The following is a 20,549-nucleotide window of genomic DNA, read 5'->3' on the forward strand; positions in this document are numbered from 1 at the left end:
ATGGCTAAATGGTTAGCGTGCTGGCCTTTGGTCACAGGGGTCCCGGGTTCGATTCCCGGCAGGGTCGGGAATTTAACCTTAATTGGTTAATTTTGCTGGCACGGGAACTGGGTGTATGTGCCATCTTCATCATCAGTTCATTCTCATCACGACGCGCAGGTCGTGGATACAGGTGCATATGTACCACAACATCACCGGCTTTCAGGCCGGCTCCTTGGCTAAATGGTTAGCGTGCTGATCCTTGATCACAGGGGTCCCGGGTTCGATACGCAGCGGGGTCGCGAATTTTAACCAACATAGGTTAATTTTGCCGGCACGGGGGCTGGGTGTGTGTGTTGTCTCATCATCAATCCATCCTCATTACGACACGCAGGTTGCCTACGAGTGTCAAATTGAAACACCTGCTTCTGGCGAGCCGAACTTGTCCTCGGACACTCCCGGCACTAAAAGCCATACGACATTTCATTTCAGTGTGGCCAGTGTCCATTATTAGTGAGATAGTGGGCTCGAACCCCACTCTCGGCAGCCCAGAAGATGGTTTTCCGTGGTTTTCCATTTTTACACCAGGAAAATGCTGGGGCTGTACCTTAATTAAGGCCACGGCCGCTTCCTTCCCTGTCCTAGCCCTTTCCAGTCCCATCGTCGCCATAAGGCCTATCTGTGTAGGTGCGACGTAAAGCCAATAGCTGCTGCGATTTGTTATTAGCACGATCATAGTAAAATGTAATATAGTTGTGGCGGAATGTTCTTAGATACCTTCGATATCTGTGGATTGTGTATAATTTGATAACTCATCTGTACTCATGAAAGCGACCGTCGGCCTGGCGTTCAGGTTAATAGCTACATGTCTCTAACGTGTAACCTTGATTATGTTTCTTAGATTTGTTGATGTGTATGTTTGATGTTTATACACAATACGAGATTACAGCTGACTCATCCCCACGAGCTTGACCTGGTTCTCGTCTTACGCATAGTAATCTGTAGGTAACTACTGCGTCCGATGCTAACTCACGTGACATATATTTCATCTTGTTTCCTCTTAAACCACGCGTACTTTACTATTTTATTCCACGTATTTCAGCTTTTAATTACCTGATAATAATAATAATAATAATAATAATAATAATAATAACGTTAATTGCTTTACGTCCCACTAACTACTTCTACACCGAGCTCGATAGCTGCAGTCGCTTAAGTGTTGCCAGTATCCAGTAATCGGGAGATAGTGGGTTCGAGCCCCACTGTCGGCAGCCCTGAAGATGGTTTTCCGTGGTTTCCCATTTTCATACCAGGCAAATGCTGGGGCTGTACCTTAATTAAGGCCACGGCCGCTTCCTTCCAACTCCTAGGCCTTTCCCATCCCATCGTCGCCATAAGACCTATCTGTGTCGGTGCGACGTAAAGCCCCTTGCAAAAAGACCTATCTGTGTCGGTGCGACGTAAAGCAAAATAGCAAAAAACTACTTCTACGGTTTTCTGAGACGCTGAGGTGCCCGAATTTTGTCCCGCACGAGTTCTTTTTATGTACCAGAAAATCTGCCGACACGAGGCTGACGTGTATTTGAGCACCTTCAAATATCACCGGACTGGGCCAGAAGTTGGAGTCAAAAGGCCTGCACCTCAACCGTCTGAGCCACTCAGCCCGGAAGGAGGCACGAAATATAGGTACATTTAATTTATTTAGTTGCATAACATGTCCATTATTCATTTGAAACTAAACGTTCGATGTGTTTCGATAATTCAATTCCGATGCTACTCATTTGGGCATCCCATGACTGCTTTCGTTGGCGCAAGGAACTGCCATCTTTCTTCTACCTTTACGCAATGCACAACGGGGATCGGACCGTATTTCACGTCCCGGCGCGCTTATCCCAACCAATAATTATATCAGTCGTACAGGTCCCGCACCGATACAGGTTTTCAGGTCATTTCCATACTCACTAGACCACGGGGCTGATGACCACAGATATCCCAATCCCCTAAATGACAAAACAGCAAATGAACCAGTATTAACGCTGAGAATTCGGTACATCTTCAGGGTCTGAAACCGATGACCAGGGTTGTCTGAAGCCCCTAAGACGGAAACTAAATACTGACAACAACGAACCCAGTCTGGCGAGAATGTAACGTACTATGGCATACACTACTGTAGTAGCCACCTTCAGCTGTTATCGTAGCTCAGTGGCTCTTAAACATAAAACCAGTTTGACAAGTATGTTACGTAACATCTCGTGCATTGCATTGGTAGCGTTCAGCTGTTACAGTAGCACACTTGCTTGTAAACATAAACAGAAACCAGTTTGGCACGAACGGCGCGTGACTCGCCTGTTCTCAAAGGGAAGCTATTCATTCACAAGAACAAGGCATACTACCTATTCTAAAAACATCGTATCTTTTTGATCTCGAAAATCACTTGCGATGATTACTAAAAGTTTGATATATAGTGGTTCGTCACATCGTTCTCTATTGCTAGAAGAAATATCTGCAGGTATACACCTAACTCCCTGTATAATTTAATATATCTAGTTCATGTTTCGTCCCCTAAGGGAGATCATCAGCTATAATAAACTAAAATAGTATATCAGAATACCAAAATTACATCCGATTACCTCCGAATGGATAAGTCAAGCACAAAATGTCCGAAGATGAGCATAATAGAGTGATACAAGGTACGAAAGCCTAGGCATCCGAGCACCACAAGTCGCAACTGAGCGCGTCTACTGCTCCCATCTACCTTATGGAGGTAGATACGCCCGCAGGCACTGGTGAAGATGTACTCGAATCTACGAAGATTGGAAATAGTGTGATATGGTTACATGTTAACTCTCGGGAAAATAGAGCTTATGCAAAATAAAGAATTCGAAACGTAAATTGTTCGCATTCACTTGTTATTACGTTCACCTAGCACTCACGTGACGTGTTCTACACCCAAAATTCCTGCGTCCCTATTTCCGCAGTCATTATTACACTATAGCGGCGACTAAAAATTCGGTAGGGTCAGAGAAATTTCACTGTTGTCATGGTTATCTAGTACCTGGCGCAGTAATGTCCGATTGAAAACACCATTTCGGAGTGCGAGACAGTTTGCTCTTTCGCGAGCTCCTGATTTTACCCCCGATATCATTGCAAAACAAATTGTATAACAAACTTCAGGAAAGGCTGCTAATTTCCAAGGTATAATTATTTTACACATAAACTACTTTGAATTATATTTAATTAAATGTCGCTAAATGAGTTCGTTCGGGTCGAGCGTGCCAGCATAGGATACAGGACACTTTCCGATTCCATTATTAATCTGCATCAATTTTAATTATATATTTTCATTTGTTTATAGTTTACAATATTATAACACCAGTCTGAACGCATTCACAATCCATCTTTTACAGCACTATCGCGGTGCGAGTTCAACAGTTGCATAACAGTAGGTGGACGAGCTTCAACTACCTTGTTTGAGAGTCGAAGAAAACAACCGAAAGCACTTATATTATGAAGTACTACATGTTCCAAAACATTTTCCCATTCGTTCATTAGACTGTTTCGCCTGAGTAATAATTCTCATTATTAAGATTTAGTATCACAGAGGAGTTAGAGGTGTAGAAAACATTTCGATTTTGCGCTGTAGGCTTGTAGCATAGACTGAAGATAAGACCAACCTAACTTTTGCCATACACAAAATTCACACCAGCCACAATTAGATATACAAAATCATTGAAAAATTAACTACGTGTTTGAAGAGAAACATAATACTACAACAAGTTTATGAAAGAAAATTGATCATACATAAATGAGTAGCAATAAGATTCACAGTTTAGCCGCTGGCCTGATGCTGTTCTATTCGTTCCATGTCGGTGTTCTCATCGGTATCTGTTTCATCATCCAAACTGATGACAAAGCGCTCCAGGACTTCCTCCGTAATGCCGTTCACCATCTACATGTTAGCTTCCTCGACACTGATAATGTGATGCACACATGATTTCCAGCTGTCAACAGTGAGGTATCAAGTCCTTCAATCAATAGTTCCTGCACTTCCTTATTGGTAAAATTTACATTATTTCGAGCCATATGTCCCTGAACATGGCCCCATACAAGCTCTGTGAGGTTTAAGGACCAATGACACGGAGATAATCTTAACACATGTCGTCCAGACTCCGCTGTGGCCTTGCCAACACAATACTCGTTACAAACATCACGAATGTGTTGCGGTATTAGCGCCAGTAATTCAACTTTAATGCACTACATTTCGTGTTTAGACAGTTCTGTATATTACCCTCCCACCAAGACTTGTTCTGAATTCTGTCGACTTTAACAGAGTGGTAGGGAGCAATGTCGGAAATAGTCACGGTATAGCTATCTAGCCGGGGAAGAAGGTCTAGAAACCATTTCACGAATACGTTTCCGTCCATTTCCTCATGATAATCCTTGGTAGACTCGAACAGTAACAGCACCCTTCCACAAAATGGTTTTCATTTCCTATACGGAGAACAATAAGCCGGAGGGAGATTTCAACCCACTCGATAATCCCCTATGAAACCCCTCTTTTTTGGATTTCGTGGTTTCATCTCTCGAATTTTTCGTAGTAGGGTGCCCTTCATTAACCCACGTTTCATCAAGGAAATAAATAGATGTACCCTCTTCACGAAATTTCGTAATCTGCCGTAAATACTTTCTTCTCCACAACACTATTTGATATTTTTAAATAAGTTCCCACTGGTGATTTCGAGACACATAAGTGAAGGTCATCATTTTTTAAAGTCTGTGAAGAGTTGCACTCGAAAATATAGCTAATGAATCGTCATGGTTGGTATTTTATTTCTTAAAAATAAGTCGTAATTTTTTAACGTCTTCAGTAAAATTGTCGTATTTTTCACTTAGCTTTACCGCTTTATATGTTTCCTTAGGAGTAACCGGTTTCCTGTCAACCTTAAGTTCTTTCCTAGCACGGGAAATGCTCGCCTTAGAAATACCTGTTATGTCGGCCACTGCAAGTATTACTTTATCCAGAGTACTTCCAGGATTTCCTTCACGAAATTTGGAAAACACGTTTATCACATGTCTTCTCGCCACTCGTTAACTATTTTTTAAAATGTTTAATCACAGACTGGCCTGGTTCACACTTGGTTTACAATTACGGCACCTTCTCACACACTCATATACTGCTTGGACGTTTGCACTTCCACCTAATTAAACAGCATATATGATAAACGTAGGGTATTATTGTTACTCACAATTCATTTAGAACAAGGAAAGAAACAAATTGCCCACATGTGCATTTGGTCAGCAGTGACAGAGCTACCATTCTCAAGGAATAATGTTAGCGAAACTGATCGTCTTTCCCAGTCAAGTGACCTGTCTCCCTATGTCTGGGAGATATAACACATTTGTATATTCATGTGGGAAGAATAGGGAATACTCAAATTATTTTGCTAATACTGAGAAGGTGCATTATATGTTTGGTTTGTTACATGTATCATAAACTATAAGTTAATTTTTGTACCGGTGTTCGTATAGGGAGTGAGTTACTAAAACTATTCCTCGCAGACATTGCATACTCAAGCTTGGTGAGACAGAGTGTAGACATCGCTGCACGGTCAGAGTTGTTGAACGTGCATAGAGGTAAGCTACTCTTGACCATCTGTCGCTTCGCCGTCCTCATATCAGAAGACAGCGCAGTTTCCCTCACCCACCTGATTTAGTGGCCGGTACCACACGTCACGTGGGCGCTAGGTTAGGTTAGAAGCAATTACATTTACGTTTCAAAATCTTTATTTTGTCTAAGCTCTCATTTTCTCATTGTTATCAGATCACACTTTGTCCAATCTTCATATATTCAATTACACCTCCTTCAATGTCTTTGGGCGTATCTACCCCCATTCACTGGACGGGAGCAGTAGACATACTCAGTTGCGGCTTGTGGTGCTGCTTTATTCATGAGGATGGTTGTTATTTTGTACTTCTTCGCAAAACAAAAATCGCCACCACCACCACCACCACCGCTACTTCATTCATATACGTATCAGAATATTCACATTATCACATTATTCGCCACCTTAGTTTGTTGCTTTCCTGAATACTGAAGCCGTACGATTTCTCTTTCTTTTGATAATTACTTACCACTTTACCACACAAATATAAAGAAATATTAAAGAAATATTAATCTTTTCCCTTTAAGATATCGTTTTCTTACCTAATATTGCCAGCTTCTCCTGCATCATAACATTCAATCCCATTATTTCTGCTGCTGCTGCTGCTGCTGCTGCTGCTTGTTGTTTAAAGAGGCTTAACATCGAGGTCATCGACCCCCCATTATTTCTGAAATGCATTTGTCATGTTCTACCGAACTCTGTTTTCAGCGCCGCGTTCTACCATTCAGTTACTCCTAGAGACGTTATTTTAACTCGGCTTAAATTATGATATCATCGATACATCGTTAATATTTTCATTCATGACCCACCCCTTCATTTCCCAACGTTTTTAATTGCATATTTTACAAATTTGTCTTCGATTTTAATTTGCACGTGTCCTATACGCACATTGTAAAAGCAAAGCAAATTCACCTCCGTACAGGCCATGAAGGCCCTTGGAGGAGTGGAAGGTAAAGGACTCCACCATTGCTAAACTCGGCACGTGATGAGGTAGAGTGGTTAGCTCTACGTCCGGCCACCTTTGCCCCCAGGAATTAACCTGGTACTCATTTTTGGTGCAGGCTGAGTGAACCTCAGGGCCATATGCACCTTCGACGCACATTGTACAAAAGATAAATTATATTGGATCCATGATTCATTCTTCCTCTGATAGCTAATTTTATTTCATATAATATAAATTCTTATTTTGTACTTTAATTGTCGACTTAAGCACTTCTTCACTGAATTCGATTCTAATAACAGACTCAATGAACTTGCCCAATCTACTAATTACGTAACTAGGGGCTTGTTCTCCTTTACTCACTGTTAGTCTTCTGCCGTATGATAATTTTAGACACAGATTTGTATTGCTTGATGTTTTCCAAATGTCTTCGAAAACCAACAGGTTTTCTTCAGAGCAACTCTTTTTTTCCATTTCCCTGCGGGGATTTTTAGTTAAACATTTGCAGCAGAGAGATTCTGAACTAATTGCATAGTAACTGTCACACTAGTTAACATTTCTATTCATGTGCAGTACGTATAAGATTAATGGAATTATTCTGCAAACTAGACTCAACTACACCTCAACAAGCATTTTAAATAAGTTATTAGTGATGTATAAGAATTACTCATTCTTGGGCGTTGTCTTTTCAAAGCAATCATTATTACTAAGCTGAACTGTTTCTGGTAGCCAATTTTCTACTTGGATCGTTCAATGTTGTATCAAATTCTGATATACAAATAATATCTCCTATCTTATGCTCATCAACATCTGCTCCTTTCCTAGGTACAGAAGACGTATGATTAATTCTTGTCCTTCTACTCGTTTTCTCGTGTGAATTTTCAGTGTTTCTAATCCTTTATACTATCTTTTCTCACTATGCTATCTATATATATAAAATAGCTTGTCCTGACTGACTGACTGACTGACTGATTCATCATCGCCGAGCCAAAACTACTGGACATAAATGAATGAAATTTTGAGGATATATTCATATTAAGATGTAGGTGCTCGCTAAGAGAGGATTTTTGGATATTCCGCCGATAAGGGGGTGAAAAGGGGGTGTGAAGTTTTAAAATGAGTGTATCTATATCTCAAAACTTTAAAAGTTTACAGATGTGAAAATTGGTATTTAGAATCTTCTTTAAAAATAAGGAAACCCGTATTTTTTTATTTTCAGAAAATCCCAATAGGATGGGTGAAAGAGGGAGAAAAAGGGGTTGAATGCCTTTTAATCAGGATACCGGTACTTATATCTTAGAAACCGCAGACATTACAGACCTGAAAATTGGAACTTTTGTTCGCTTTCAAAAATTAAGAAGCACGTATTTTTTTTGTTTTTGGAAAATCCAATTAATGGGAGGGTGAAAAAGGGGGTGAATTTTTGAAATGAGTGCATCTATATCTCAAAACTTTTAAATTTTACAGATGTAAAAGTTGGTATTTAGAATGTTCATTAAAAATAAAGAAGCACGTATTTCTTTGTTTTCGAAAAATCCCAATAGGAGGGGTGAAAATAGGTGAAAAATGGGTTGAATGCCTCTAAAGAGAATACTTATATCTCAGAAACTGAAGATATTACAGACTTGAAAATTGGTGTTTGGGATCTCCTTTAAAAATAAAGAAACACGTATTTTTTGCTTTTGGAAAATACAATTCATGGTGGGGCTGAAAAGGGGGTGAAATTTTAAAATGAGTGAATCTATATCTCAAAACTTTTAAAGCTTATAGATGTAAAAATTGGTATTTAGAATCTCCTTTAAAAATAAAGAAACATTTTTCTTTGTTTTCGGAAAATCCCAATAGGAAGGGTGGAAAAGGGTGAAAAAAGGTTCAATGCCTTTAATGAGGCTACTTATATTTCAGAACCTGGAGATATTACAAACCTGAAAATTGGTATTTGGGATCTACTTTAAAAGTAAACAAGTAGGAATTTTTTCGTTTTTGGAAAATCCAAATAATGGAGGGTGAAAAAAAGGGGGGGGGGTGAATTTTAAAAATAAGTGTGTCTACATCTTAAAACTTTAAAAGTTTACAGATGTAAAAATTGGTATTTAGAACCTCCCTTAAAAATGAAGGAAAACTTAATTTTTTTTGTTTTCTGTAAATCCCAGTAGTATGGGTTTAAAAGGGTGAATAATAGGTTGAATGCCTTTAATGAGGATACATATATCTCAGAAACTGAAGATATTATAGAACTGAAAATTTGTATATCTCCTTTAAAAACAAAGAAACACGTATTTTTTTGCATTTGGAAAATCCAATTTATGGCGGTTGAACAGGAGTAACAAATTGGGGTGAATTTTTTTAAAGACTATATCTACAGAATATCTGAGAAACGTAAAATGTTGCAGACGTAAAAATTGTGTATTTGGAATCTCCTGTAAATGTAAAGAAACATAGGTGATTTGTATTTGGAAACTCCACATAAGGGGAACCAATAGTGGTGAAATTTTAAAATGAGAATTTTTACAGTATATCTCAAAAATGTTAACGTGTTACAGAAGTGAAAAATTGTATTTTTTATCTTATTAAAAATAAAGAATCGTGTATTTTTAGTTTTCGGAAATACCACTTGGGTGGAGGGGGGGGGGTTAAATTGACTGAAGATAGTGTTGATTTCTTTTAATTAGGCTACTGATATCTCAAAAATGAAGATGTTACAGACGTGAAATTTGATATTTTGAATCTGCTTTAAAAAGTAAAGAAACGCGTAATCTCCAAAAATCCAATGGGGGGGGGGGGTGGTGAAATTATTGAAAAATTAATAGACTTAATTGTATGAGAATACTTACATCTAATAAAAACTATATTTCTTACAGGCGTGAAAATTTGTATTTGGATCTCCTTTAAAAACAAAGAAAAACGCGTTTTGGGGGGGAATAATCTTGGGAGGCGGGAGTGAAAAGGAGTTGAATTCCTTTCATGAGGACACATAAATAAAAAACTGAAGAAGTTAGAGTCGTGATAATTGGTATTTAGAAGATATTTAACTATTAAAGAAACGAGTTTGTTGCAGGAAAATTCACTTGGGGGGGGGGATTGTGAAAGTGTGAAAAAATTGAATTATTTTTATGGGGATACTTATATCTCAAAACGGAAGGTTATAGACGTGAACATTGGAGTTTGGATTCTTTTTTAAACATAAAGAAACACGCCTTCTTTTCTTTTTGGCGGGGGGGGGGGGGATGAAACTAACGACGGTGGGGTGTAAAAGGAGGTTAGACCAATTGATGTTACTGTTTATTCATTCCATTCCTGACCCTGTCGAATGACTGGAAGCAGGCTGTGGATTTTCGATGTACTTATTCTGAGCATAAACCGATCATTTTTAATCTTTCCTGGGTTCGTTTTCAAGAGCCATCTTTTCCTTCGGAGAACGTTCTTTGATTACAGTAGATTCTCCTGGCATATAAATAAAAATTAAAAACATTTGAAATAAACGATAGGAATGAGATTGACTGTCCAATTGTTCACCTCTATAATAAGGTCAATAATGCACGGAAGTATGTCATTCGTATCGCCAGAAATTTCGCGTACTTTCTTACGCGCGACTATGGTGCTGGTCACAATGTCAAAAATGACAATGGCAGCAGATGGAATTTACCGCCAATTAGCGGTCTTGCATCTTGCTCTGGGGTCAAGAACATCTATAATAATAATAATAATAATAATGATAATAATAATAATAATAATAATAATAATAATAATAATAATAATAATAATAATAATAATAATAATAATAATAATAATAATAATAATAATAATATTCTGGACCGTCGTCAAATGTGCGGACCGCGCTGGAAACGGGCCTGGACGGATAATGACTATAAAAGCAGTCCGGCCGCGGGTTCAGTACTGCCAAGGCACCCAAGAAGACACCACGCCGAATCTCCTCAAGAATTTGATACATAAAAAATGCTTATAGGAAAAGATGGCAAACATTTAGGGACCGAACTGACCGGGTGGAATACATGGTCCTAGCCCGGGAAGTACGAAATCGATTGCTGGAAAGAAATATTGAAAAATGGGAGGGAACTTGCCGTAATCTCTCAGAAAACGAGTCAGATCTCGAATTTTGACGGATTATATATAAATCGATATCCATTCAATTATAAATTTCTGTATAATACCGTAGCGAAGCACGGGCATCTTGCTAGTCTTCCTATAAGAATATATCTGATAAGTACTCCAAGCGATTGCAACTGTACTAGCCGTTTGAGTTTCACTAGACATGTTTTTTTTTTGCTAGTTGCTTTACGTCGCACCGACACAGATAGGTCTTATGGCGACGATGGGACAATGAAGGGCTAGGAGTGGGAAGGAAGCGGCCGTGGCTTTAATTAAGGTACAGCCCCAGCATTTGCCTGGTGTGAAAATGGGAAACCACGGAAAACCATTTTCAGGGCTGCCGACAGTGGGGTTCGAACCTACTATCTCCCGAATACTGGATACTGGCCGCACTTAAGCGACTGCAGCTATCGAGCTCGGTAGACATGTTTTTAAAGCATTAATAAATCATTATTCTACTGTCATCCGTGGAATATATGAAGAATAAATCAGTAAGTGCTGTGTTAACTCTGGCTTATACAACGTGCTATGCTCGTCTGAGTATTGAATTTAATCTAATTTTCATTTCGAAGCGTTTGAACATGACACTCACATTTTCAATGAATGGCAACTGTAGTGATTTAGCGGGTAACTCCAGAGTTAAAATGTTGCTACCATTTAAAATGACACATAAGTCCTAGAAGTAGTCTCACTCTACAGTAGTCTATGATATGGTTTGGTCTGCAGCAACTGGAAGGCCGTTGGTCGTTGAACGTCACTGACCTACGGGCTCTCATAATGGTACTTAGAATGTACGCTAAGACTGATTTGTTACCATACTCAATAGCTACCCAGTCCTTCATATTTTATGTTGGTGCGATATGCCTCGTCCAAATACAATGGGTTCCTAATGACGCTGCTTACTAGTTCGTCATCAGGCAACGGTGTGTCCATAATGCTCACCTATATTGAAGTGTGATTTCCAGAAAACGGTACATTCTATCATTCCTATTTTCAGTCCACCATTGCAGCTTGGCAGTATTCTGATAGCTTATCTTGTCAACGGCGAAGAGCATGTTTGCTACACTGTAATAAATGGTGATGAATTATTGCAGAGACATTCGACAACGTGTTACTGTTCACCAATATTCCACTACAGCAGCAGATTAAGAACAACGGTCATTCACCAACATCCGTTAGCGAAGATGCTTCTTTCTAGTATATGTTATTATCAGATGCCTAAAGGTATCTCCCTGTATAGTATGTCCGTCTTCAAATCATTTCCTACATTCTACTGTGTCTCACCGACTGAATAGATTTCCAGGGTGAGTGTATGATCCCTTTACTCTTATTTAAATGAATGTATTGTTGCCTTGCACGCTGATATTGCATTCTTACCGGCTCCAAGAGCGCACTAGAGAGTAATCTTCGACAACTTCACCAAGGAAAGCGACGTTTTCAATGATGGTAATCCACTTTTAGATGATTGACCTTGTACCGTCTGATAGGCTTGAAGCCACTACACCGCACATATGAGGATGTTATACTAATAATCTAAGGAGCACTGTTATAGTAAACCTCTCATTTACATAAAGTCCGGCTCCATGGCTAAATGGTTAGCGTGCAGGCTTTTGGTCCAGAGGGTCCCGGGTTCGATGCCCAGTCGGGTCGGGGATTTTAACCTTCATTGGTTAGTTACAATGGCTCGGGGGCTGGGTGTATGCTTCATCTTCAGCATAAGAATTCATCATATGTGGGGCCCCAGGTCACCTATAAGGCGTCAACTCGAAAAACTTGCACCAAGCCTCTTCGAAGGCCACACGCCATTATTATTACTATTTACATAAAAATCTTGACTCATGTCATGGCCCTTGATGGTGTTCATTTTATGTTTAACGGGCAGTGTATGTATGTAAACAATACTATACGTCGCCGGACGACTTATCACGTCAGATTTCACATTAGCTGTACGAAATAATTTTGGCGTATGGACTGGTATTTATGAAAATAATAAATGATTCAACCCATCAAAATTTTTACAAGAGTTCCATTATTTCCATTTATTTATCTATTTGCAATTTAACACTATATTATAAAAACTGTGAGTCTCCGTGGATCAGACAGCAGCGCGCCGGCTTCTCACCTCTGGGTTCCGTGGTTCAAATCCCGGTCATTCCATGCGAGATTTGTGCTTCACAAAGTGGAGGCGGGACAGGTTTTTCTCCGGGTACTCCGGTTTTCCCTGTCGTTCTTCATTCAAGCAACACACTCCAATATCATTTCATTTCATTTGTCAGTCATTAATCATTGCCCCAGAGGAGTGCGACAGGCGTCGGCAGCCGGCACAATTCCTATCCTCGCCGCTAGATTGGAGCTTCATTCATTCCATTCCTGACCAGGTCAAACGACTGGAAACAGACTATGGATTTTCATTATAAAAACTGCATTATATGAATTGTTTTTCAAAACGTTGCTCCCTCCCCGCTAATGTTATGCAGGTACACTTATGTTTTATTGTATTTTGAGATATTTTATTGACTTTGAGCTTGTACTTAATGAACGCTGATTATGATGTCCAGCTTATACAATTATCCGTTTCCGGAATGAAAGTACTAATTTCATTGTGATAAAAGGTTTGGAATTAATGAAGTATATTATATCATTCCATCTCTCCTTGTCTAGGTAATAGTTGTTCTTCCTAGAACTTTGTAGATATGAGTTATACTGTTATATAACTGTATTGACTTGTAGGGTTGAATATCGAAAATGGTTTGTTATCTATCACTATCCTCGACATGTTCTGCTTTATGTTCTTTTAGATCCTGACTGGTGAGGATTGGAACGTTGTGATGTACGATGGCATTCTTGCTTACGGCGGCGTTTCGGGATTTGGCGCTCTGGCTTGTGTTTACTTCATCATTCTTTTCATCTGTGGTAATTGTATCCTTTTTAATATCGGTACTACATGTACCGTAAGAAGTATAAAAATGCATCTTTAAATCGTTATATATGTATGTATGTATGTATGTATGTTGCCGACCTGAGTGGCTCAAACGGTTAAGGCGCTGGTTTTTCTGAGCCCAAGTTGGCAGGTTCAATCTTGACTCTGTCTGGTTGTATTTGAAGGTGCTTAAATACGTCAGTACCGAGGTCGATAGCTGCAGTCGCTTAAGTGCGGCCAGTATCCAGTATTCGGGAGATAGTAGGTTCGAACCCCACTGTCGGCAGCCCTGAAAATGGTTTTCCATGGTTTCCTATTTTCACACCAGGCAAATGCTGGGGCTGTACCTTAATTAAGGCCACGGCTGCTTCCTTCCCACTCCTAGCCCTTCCCTGTCCCATCGTCGCCACAAGACCTACCTGTGTCGGTGCGACGTAAAGCAAGTAGCAAAAAAAAAAAAAAAAAAAAAAAAGTCAGTCCCGTATCGGTAAATTTACTGTCACTTAAATGTACTCCTGCTGTACTAAATTCAAACACCTCGTAGACTACAAAAAAAGACCGTAAAAGTAATTAGTGGGATGTAAAACCAATAACATTATTATTACTGCAATTATGTTAAGTCCTCAGCCCAAATGTTGGGCGGCTGCCCAAAGACTCCATCATCAGCTCTCATAAACAGCCTAGGTGTCACTGCAGAGTCGTACTAGGAGAAATGAGGTGTGGCGTAGTTTCCCATCGCTTTCCTCACTGAGCCAGAAGCGTTATTACAATTCATTCTTTCAAGCCGACTGAAATGCCCTCACCAACCGACCCTTTGAGCGATACCTTCACACCATTCATCACCATGAAAGGCGCTTTTATCATCGTTCATACCTCAGTCACTTTCTTATTGTGAAAGCCAAGAATAAGACAGGGACAGGTCAACGAAAGTAACAAATTTATTCTAGTCCACGTCGTAGGAAACACTGTCTCACCACAAATGGCTCTGGATACTATGTACTTTAAATTCTGTGCTTATAGGGCACGTTAAGAAAGATATATGTGCATTTCCTTCCCTTTGCTCTTTCTGGGAGGTAAATATTTATGTGCGGTATGTGTATGTGAATGGTTCATGGTGTGGGTTGGTCACGTCCTAGTTCATGAACTACGGGAAACGGCTTAGTGGCCTAGTAACTGGTCCTGAGTGTCGGAAGACCAGTTGCTATGGAATATAAGTGGGCATCTCGGACATTTTCTGAGTCATGGCCCTCCTTGTGCTCACGCGGCTAGGACGTTACAGTCAACCAATAGTTACTAACCCACTAGAGGAGAGAATCTCACTGTGACTATGTGTAAGTAGGCTAGCATCCTGCTTCGCAGAATATATCGAGCTCAGGCAATTTTAATCAAGCCTCGGATATACGAAAGTAACCAAGTCCCACTTCCATTTGACAAGCGAAGGGACTCCCTGGAAACAACAAATAATGGGGCTTATGAACGAAAGTAGAACTGCATGTGTCCACAAGCAGGATAGATCTGGATGTGTTAAAGACGAGTTAATGATATTCAGGTAACGGGATATAACGAGGAAGAAATACGAGATTGCGAAGTATTCTTAACAGGTGTTAAAAAGGGAAGGGAAGAATGTGGGTTAGTACTGTTCATCACAATACTATTGCACGCAAAGTAGTTTCTGTTAGGCGCATAAATGAATGAATGCTGCAGGTAGATTTAGCTGCTGGAGGAATTAGAACGAATATTATCTCAGTGTATTTACCATTTTAGGGTGCAGATAAGGATGACATTGATAAGTTCATGAAACACTGAGCGACATCGTAGTCATGATCAACAGTCAGTATAGGATAGTGCTAAAGGACGATTTCAATGCGAGAGTTGGAAGTAAAACTTAAGGATTTGAAAAGGTGATGGGTAAATTTGGGGAAGATAATGGGAATGGGAAGCGATTACAGGACTAATGTGCTAGTATGGGATTAGCAGTTACGAATACATTCTTCAGGCATAAGGCTATTCACTGCTACAGGTGGGAGGATAGGGGCACAAGATTCATAATAGACTATATCGACGGCTTATTTCTAACACCCTGTATCTCCCAATGTTCTTCTTATCCATTATTTTCCTTAAGAGTGGTCACGCCTCCCAGCCACAAATGATATGCAATCCATCAGAACAATTTTCGTTGTGTTCATTTTCCTATGCGAATGTGCAAAGGAAAATGGATCTTAAATACATTATACTGAAGTAATGTGTAAATACGCCACGCAAACAATATCCCTACAATACGGTTTAATAAGGTCCATTTTCCTTTACACGTCAGCTTAGGAAAATGAACACAACCAAAATTATTCTGATCGACTGCATATTCGTATGTGGCTGGAAGGCGTGACTAGTCTTGAGGAATATTAAGGGTAGGAAGAGCATTGGAACATACGAGGTTTTAGAAGTAAGCAATCGATAACCGACTTTGAATTCAGGAAATCTGTTAGGAATGTGCGGCTATTCCGAGGATTATTGACGATACAGACCACTATCTGATTTGTAGTGAACTAAGTATCCCTAGGCCTAGGGTAGGGAAAGCGAACTCTGTCTACAGATGAATGTGTAGAAAATACAAAGGACGAGGAAATTAAACAAAAGTACATGGAAGTGACTAGTGAAAAGTTCCACTCGACGGACAGTAAGCAGGTTCAGAATGGAAAAACAGCAAGGAAATGCCCTGGAAAACTGTGTGTAAAAAGGAGCAAAAGAGAACATCTTGGTGGAATGACGAAATCAGGGCAACTTGTGAACGAAAAAAGAAGGTGTATCAGAAATGGCTCCAAACGAGGGCTGATGCAGACAGAATTGTACGTAGATGAAAGAAATAGAGCGAAACAAATAATTGTTGAATCCAAGGAGAAGTCGGTGGAAGATTTCAGAAAATACCTGGAAAGTTGAGGTCAAGCGGCATAGAAACCTTTCCGGGCATTTAATAACTAATACTAGAAAGGGAGGAAGAAAGGAAACGAATAGTGTTTTGAGTGATTCATGTGAACTCATAAGAATCACTGGACAGGTGGAAGGAATATTTTGAAAATCTTCTTAACGTGGAAGGAAATCGTTCTGATGACGTTGAGAACAACCGAACTCATGGGAAGGAGAACAATTACGTTGGTGAAATTACGCTTGAGGAAGTGGAAAATATCTTAAAGAAATTCCAGTGTCATAAAGCAAATTAATAGATGAAACTGGACCTGGGATTGTGAATTATAGTGGGAAGTCAGCGATGAAATGGCTTCAAGGAGTAAGAAGATTTGCATGAAATATTAATAAGGTACCTTCTGATTGGACGAAAGCATTAATTGTACCAATCTATAAACAAGGGAACAGGGAAGATTACAACAGCTATCGAGGTATTTCATTCATCAGTGAACCAGACAAGGTGCTCACTGGTGTTTTGAAGGGAATGGTTCAATCACTGGTGGAGAGTAAGATGGATGAAAACCAGTGTGGATTCAGAGCACAGAGGGACTCTCAGGATAAGATTTTCAGTATGCTCCAAGTAAATGAAAAATTCTACGAGAGGTTCAGACAGTTATGTTTACGTTTCGTAGATCTATAGAAGGTATATGACGGAGTACCGAGGGAAATAATGTTCCCCGTACTGAGTTATGGGATTAAGGGTAGATTATTAAAAATATCAACGACATTTATGTTGACGATTAGGCTGCGGTCACAATTCGTGGTAGAATAAATTCTGGATTCAACATATTTGAGGGGATTAGATATGGCTTTAATATTTCCTCTTTAATGTTTTATTTCTTGACATAGATCATGTGTTGAAAGGTACAAAATGGTAGGTGTAGGGTTCAGAAATGTACAAAGCAGTTCAGCCTGTTCCAACGATTTGGTCTTAATGATGAATTGTGCTGAAAGCATGCGGTCTTGGAACTTGAAAATAGGTGCTATGAGTATGATATGAAAATTAAGCTTTCCAAGAGAACTGAATGTCATTTTGTAAATTCAAATCTGGAAGGTTTAGATAATTTCAAGTATTAGGTATGCCTATTCTTCCAGGACGTGAGACTGAATCAAAGTGCAGCAATCTTTACACCGATCTGTTTTCAGAGCAACTTTGCTTTATGGGTGTAAAAGCTGGGTGAATTATGGATATTTTATTTATAATTTAGAAGTAACAGATATGAAGGTAGCGAGATTGATCTCTGGTACAAACATGTGGGAACAATGGCAGTAGGACATTCGGAATGAAGAGATATATGCTAAGGTAAGACTGCACTCGTTTGATGAAGCTGTACTTAAAAAGCAACTTCGGTTGTGGGTTCATGTGAGGCAAATGGTGGAGGATAGGTTACCTAGAAAAATAACGGACCCAGCCATGAAGGGTAAGAGAAGCAGAGAGAAACGGAGAGTACGATGTTTAGACTCAGTTTCTAATCGTTATTTAAAGAGGAGAGGTATAGAACTAAGAGAGGCTATTGAGCTAGTTACGTACAGAGGATTGTAGCAGCATATAGTAAATTCACAGAGGCTTGCAGACTGAGCACTGAAAGGCATAACAGTCTGTGTTGTTGTTTGAGTCATCAGTCCATAGACAGGTTTGATGCAGCCCTCCATGCCACCCTATCCTTTCCATTTCTACGTAACTACTGCAGCCTACATCTACTCTAATCTGTTTTTCATCCCTATACCTGGGTCTACCTGTGCCGTTTTTACCACCTAGACTTCCCTCAAAAAGTAGCTGGACATGTCCTGGGTGTCTTAAGATGTGTCCTATCATTCCATCCTTTCGTCTCGTCAAATATCGCTAAATCGTTCTTCTCTCGCTAATTTGATTCAGTATCTCCCCATTTGTGATTCAATCTTCCCATCTCACCTTGAGCATTCTTCTGTAACACTACATTCTCTTTCATTCTGTGCTAGTTATCGTCAGTGTTTCACTTCCATACAACGCACGCTCCAGACAAAAGTCTTCAAAAACGTACTTCTAAATCCTATACCAATGTTCGATGTGAGCAAATTTCTTTTTTTGTTTTTAAAGAAAATCTTTTCTTGCTTGTGTTAGTCTGCATTTTATGCCTTACTTAATTTTGCAATCGTTAGTTATTCGACTAACCAAGTAACAATATACATCTACTTCCTTTAAGACTTAATTTCCTAATGTAATATTTCCTGCACCACCTGACCATTCGACTGCACCCCATTACTTTTGTTTTCGTTGTATTTATTTTCATCTTATACCCCTTCCCCTTCCTCAGCAATTTCTCGATATCTTCTGCAGACTCAGATAAAATAGCAATATCATCGGCATATCAGAATTTTTATTTCCTCTCCTTGGATTGCCATTCCTGTTACAAATTCCTCTTTGATTTCCTTTATCGCCTGTTCTATATAAACATTTAAAAGGAGAGGGGACAAACTGCAACCTTGCCTCACTCCTTTCAGGATTGTTGCTGCTTTCTCATAGCCTTCGATTCTTATCACTGTAAGCTAATTTTTATACAGATTGTAGAAAATTCTTCTTTCTCGGTATTTGATGCCGATCACCTTCAGATTCTCAAATAGCTTGGTCCAATCAACATTATCGAATACTTTTCTAGATCTACGAATGCCTTTCACGTGGGCTTGCCATTCTTAATTCGATCGTCTAAGATCAGACGTAAAGTCAGGATTGCTACACGTGTTCCTACATCTTCCTGAAAGCGAACTGGTATTCTCTCAACTGAGCTTCAACTTGTCTTCCAATTCTTCTGTAAATAATACGTGTTAACATATTGCAGGCGTGAGATTCTAAGCTATAGCTGCGGTAGTTCTCACACTTGTCGGCACCTGAGTTCTTGGGAATAGTTATAACAACATGCTGTCTAAAATCGGATGGCGCTTCACCTGTATCATATGTCTTACACAACAAATTGTATAACCTTCCCATGCTGGTTTCTCTTAAAGCGGTCGGTAATTCTGAGGACATGTTATCAAATCCAGGTGCCTCATTCCTATTTAGCTCTCTCAAAGCTCTGTCGCATTTGACCTCAAATTTGGGTCTCCCATTTCATCAGCGTTAACAACTTCTTCTTTCAGAACCTTATAAACGACTTATTTCCCTTAATACATTTGTATAATATTTTCCGGCATCTTTCTGGCTTGCCTTCTTTCCCCAGAAGTGGTTCTCCACCTGAGACCTTAATATTCGTACACCTAGGTTTTTCTTCTCGAGAGGCTTACTTGATTTTCCTGTATGCAGTATCTATCATTCCTACAACCATACAACCTTAAATATCCTTCTGCTCTTTCCACCATTCTTCCTTAGCTGATCCGCATTTTCTTTCTACTTCATTCTTTAATCGGCTGTATTTCTTTCTGCTTCCTCAATTCCTGCATTGTTGTATAAGCTGTTCTTCAATCAGGCCTAGTATATCCCGTATTACCCACTGAATTATACTAGATTTTACCTTTCTTCCTAACCTTTCTTCAGCAGCCCCACTGAGCTCATTATTCACGACCGTGAACGCTTCATCTATTGTGTTTATTTGAGGATTAAGAAATGGATAGATACTGTGTTGATAATTCTGTAGTCGCCTGACCAAAAATGCTGTTAATCTTGCCAACGTTCTTCACTTGTACCAAATTAATGTAATTTTAGTCTATCCATTTCCCTTTTTCTTTACATTCTTTAATCTACCAGAACGATTCAAACTTCCAACATTCCAGGCTCCTACTCTCAGAATGTTGGTATTCATCTACCTGATATTCGCCCCCCCCCCCGCTCCATGTAGCCTTAGTCGGGGATCCGAATGGGAGACTATTTTACCTCCAGAATATTTTACCTGGGAGGAAGCCATCATGAGTACATAATTCAAATCAAAATATTTTACTTGCAAATGAGGTCCCTACCTCGGTGGCAAATGGTACACAAAAGTACATTATTCGCAACCACTAAATTTTA

At 39.5% G+C, this 20,549-nt stretch overlaps 1 protein-coding gene across 4 annotated transcripts in view; it reads left to right on the plus strand.

Moving 5' to 3' along the window:
- Ca-alpha1D (Ca[2+]-channel protein alpha[[1]] subunit D) overlaps window positions 1–20,549 on the plus strand; it is a 1,069,984-nt gene that overhangs the window by 790,547 nt on the left and 258,888 nt on the right. For all 4 annotated transcript variants that reach the window (XM_067140589.2, XM_067140588.2, XM_067140586.2 and 1 more), the window contains one exon: window positions 13,491–13,611. In XM_067140589.2, the coding sequence (XP_066996690.2) occupies window positions 13,491–13,611 (121 nt within the window). The remainder of the gene's footprint in view (window positions 1–13,490; window positions 13,612–20,549) is intronic.

Source organism: Anabrus simplex, chromosome 2 (genome assembly GCF_040414725.1).
Source record: "Anabrus simplex isolate iqAnaSimp1 chromosome 2, ASM4041472v1, whole genome shotgun sequence".
NCBI lineage: Eukaryota > Metazoa > Arthropoda > Insecta > Orthoptera > Tettigoniidae > Anabrus > Anabrus simplex.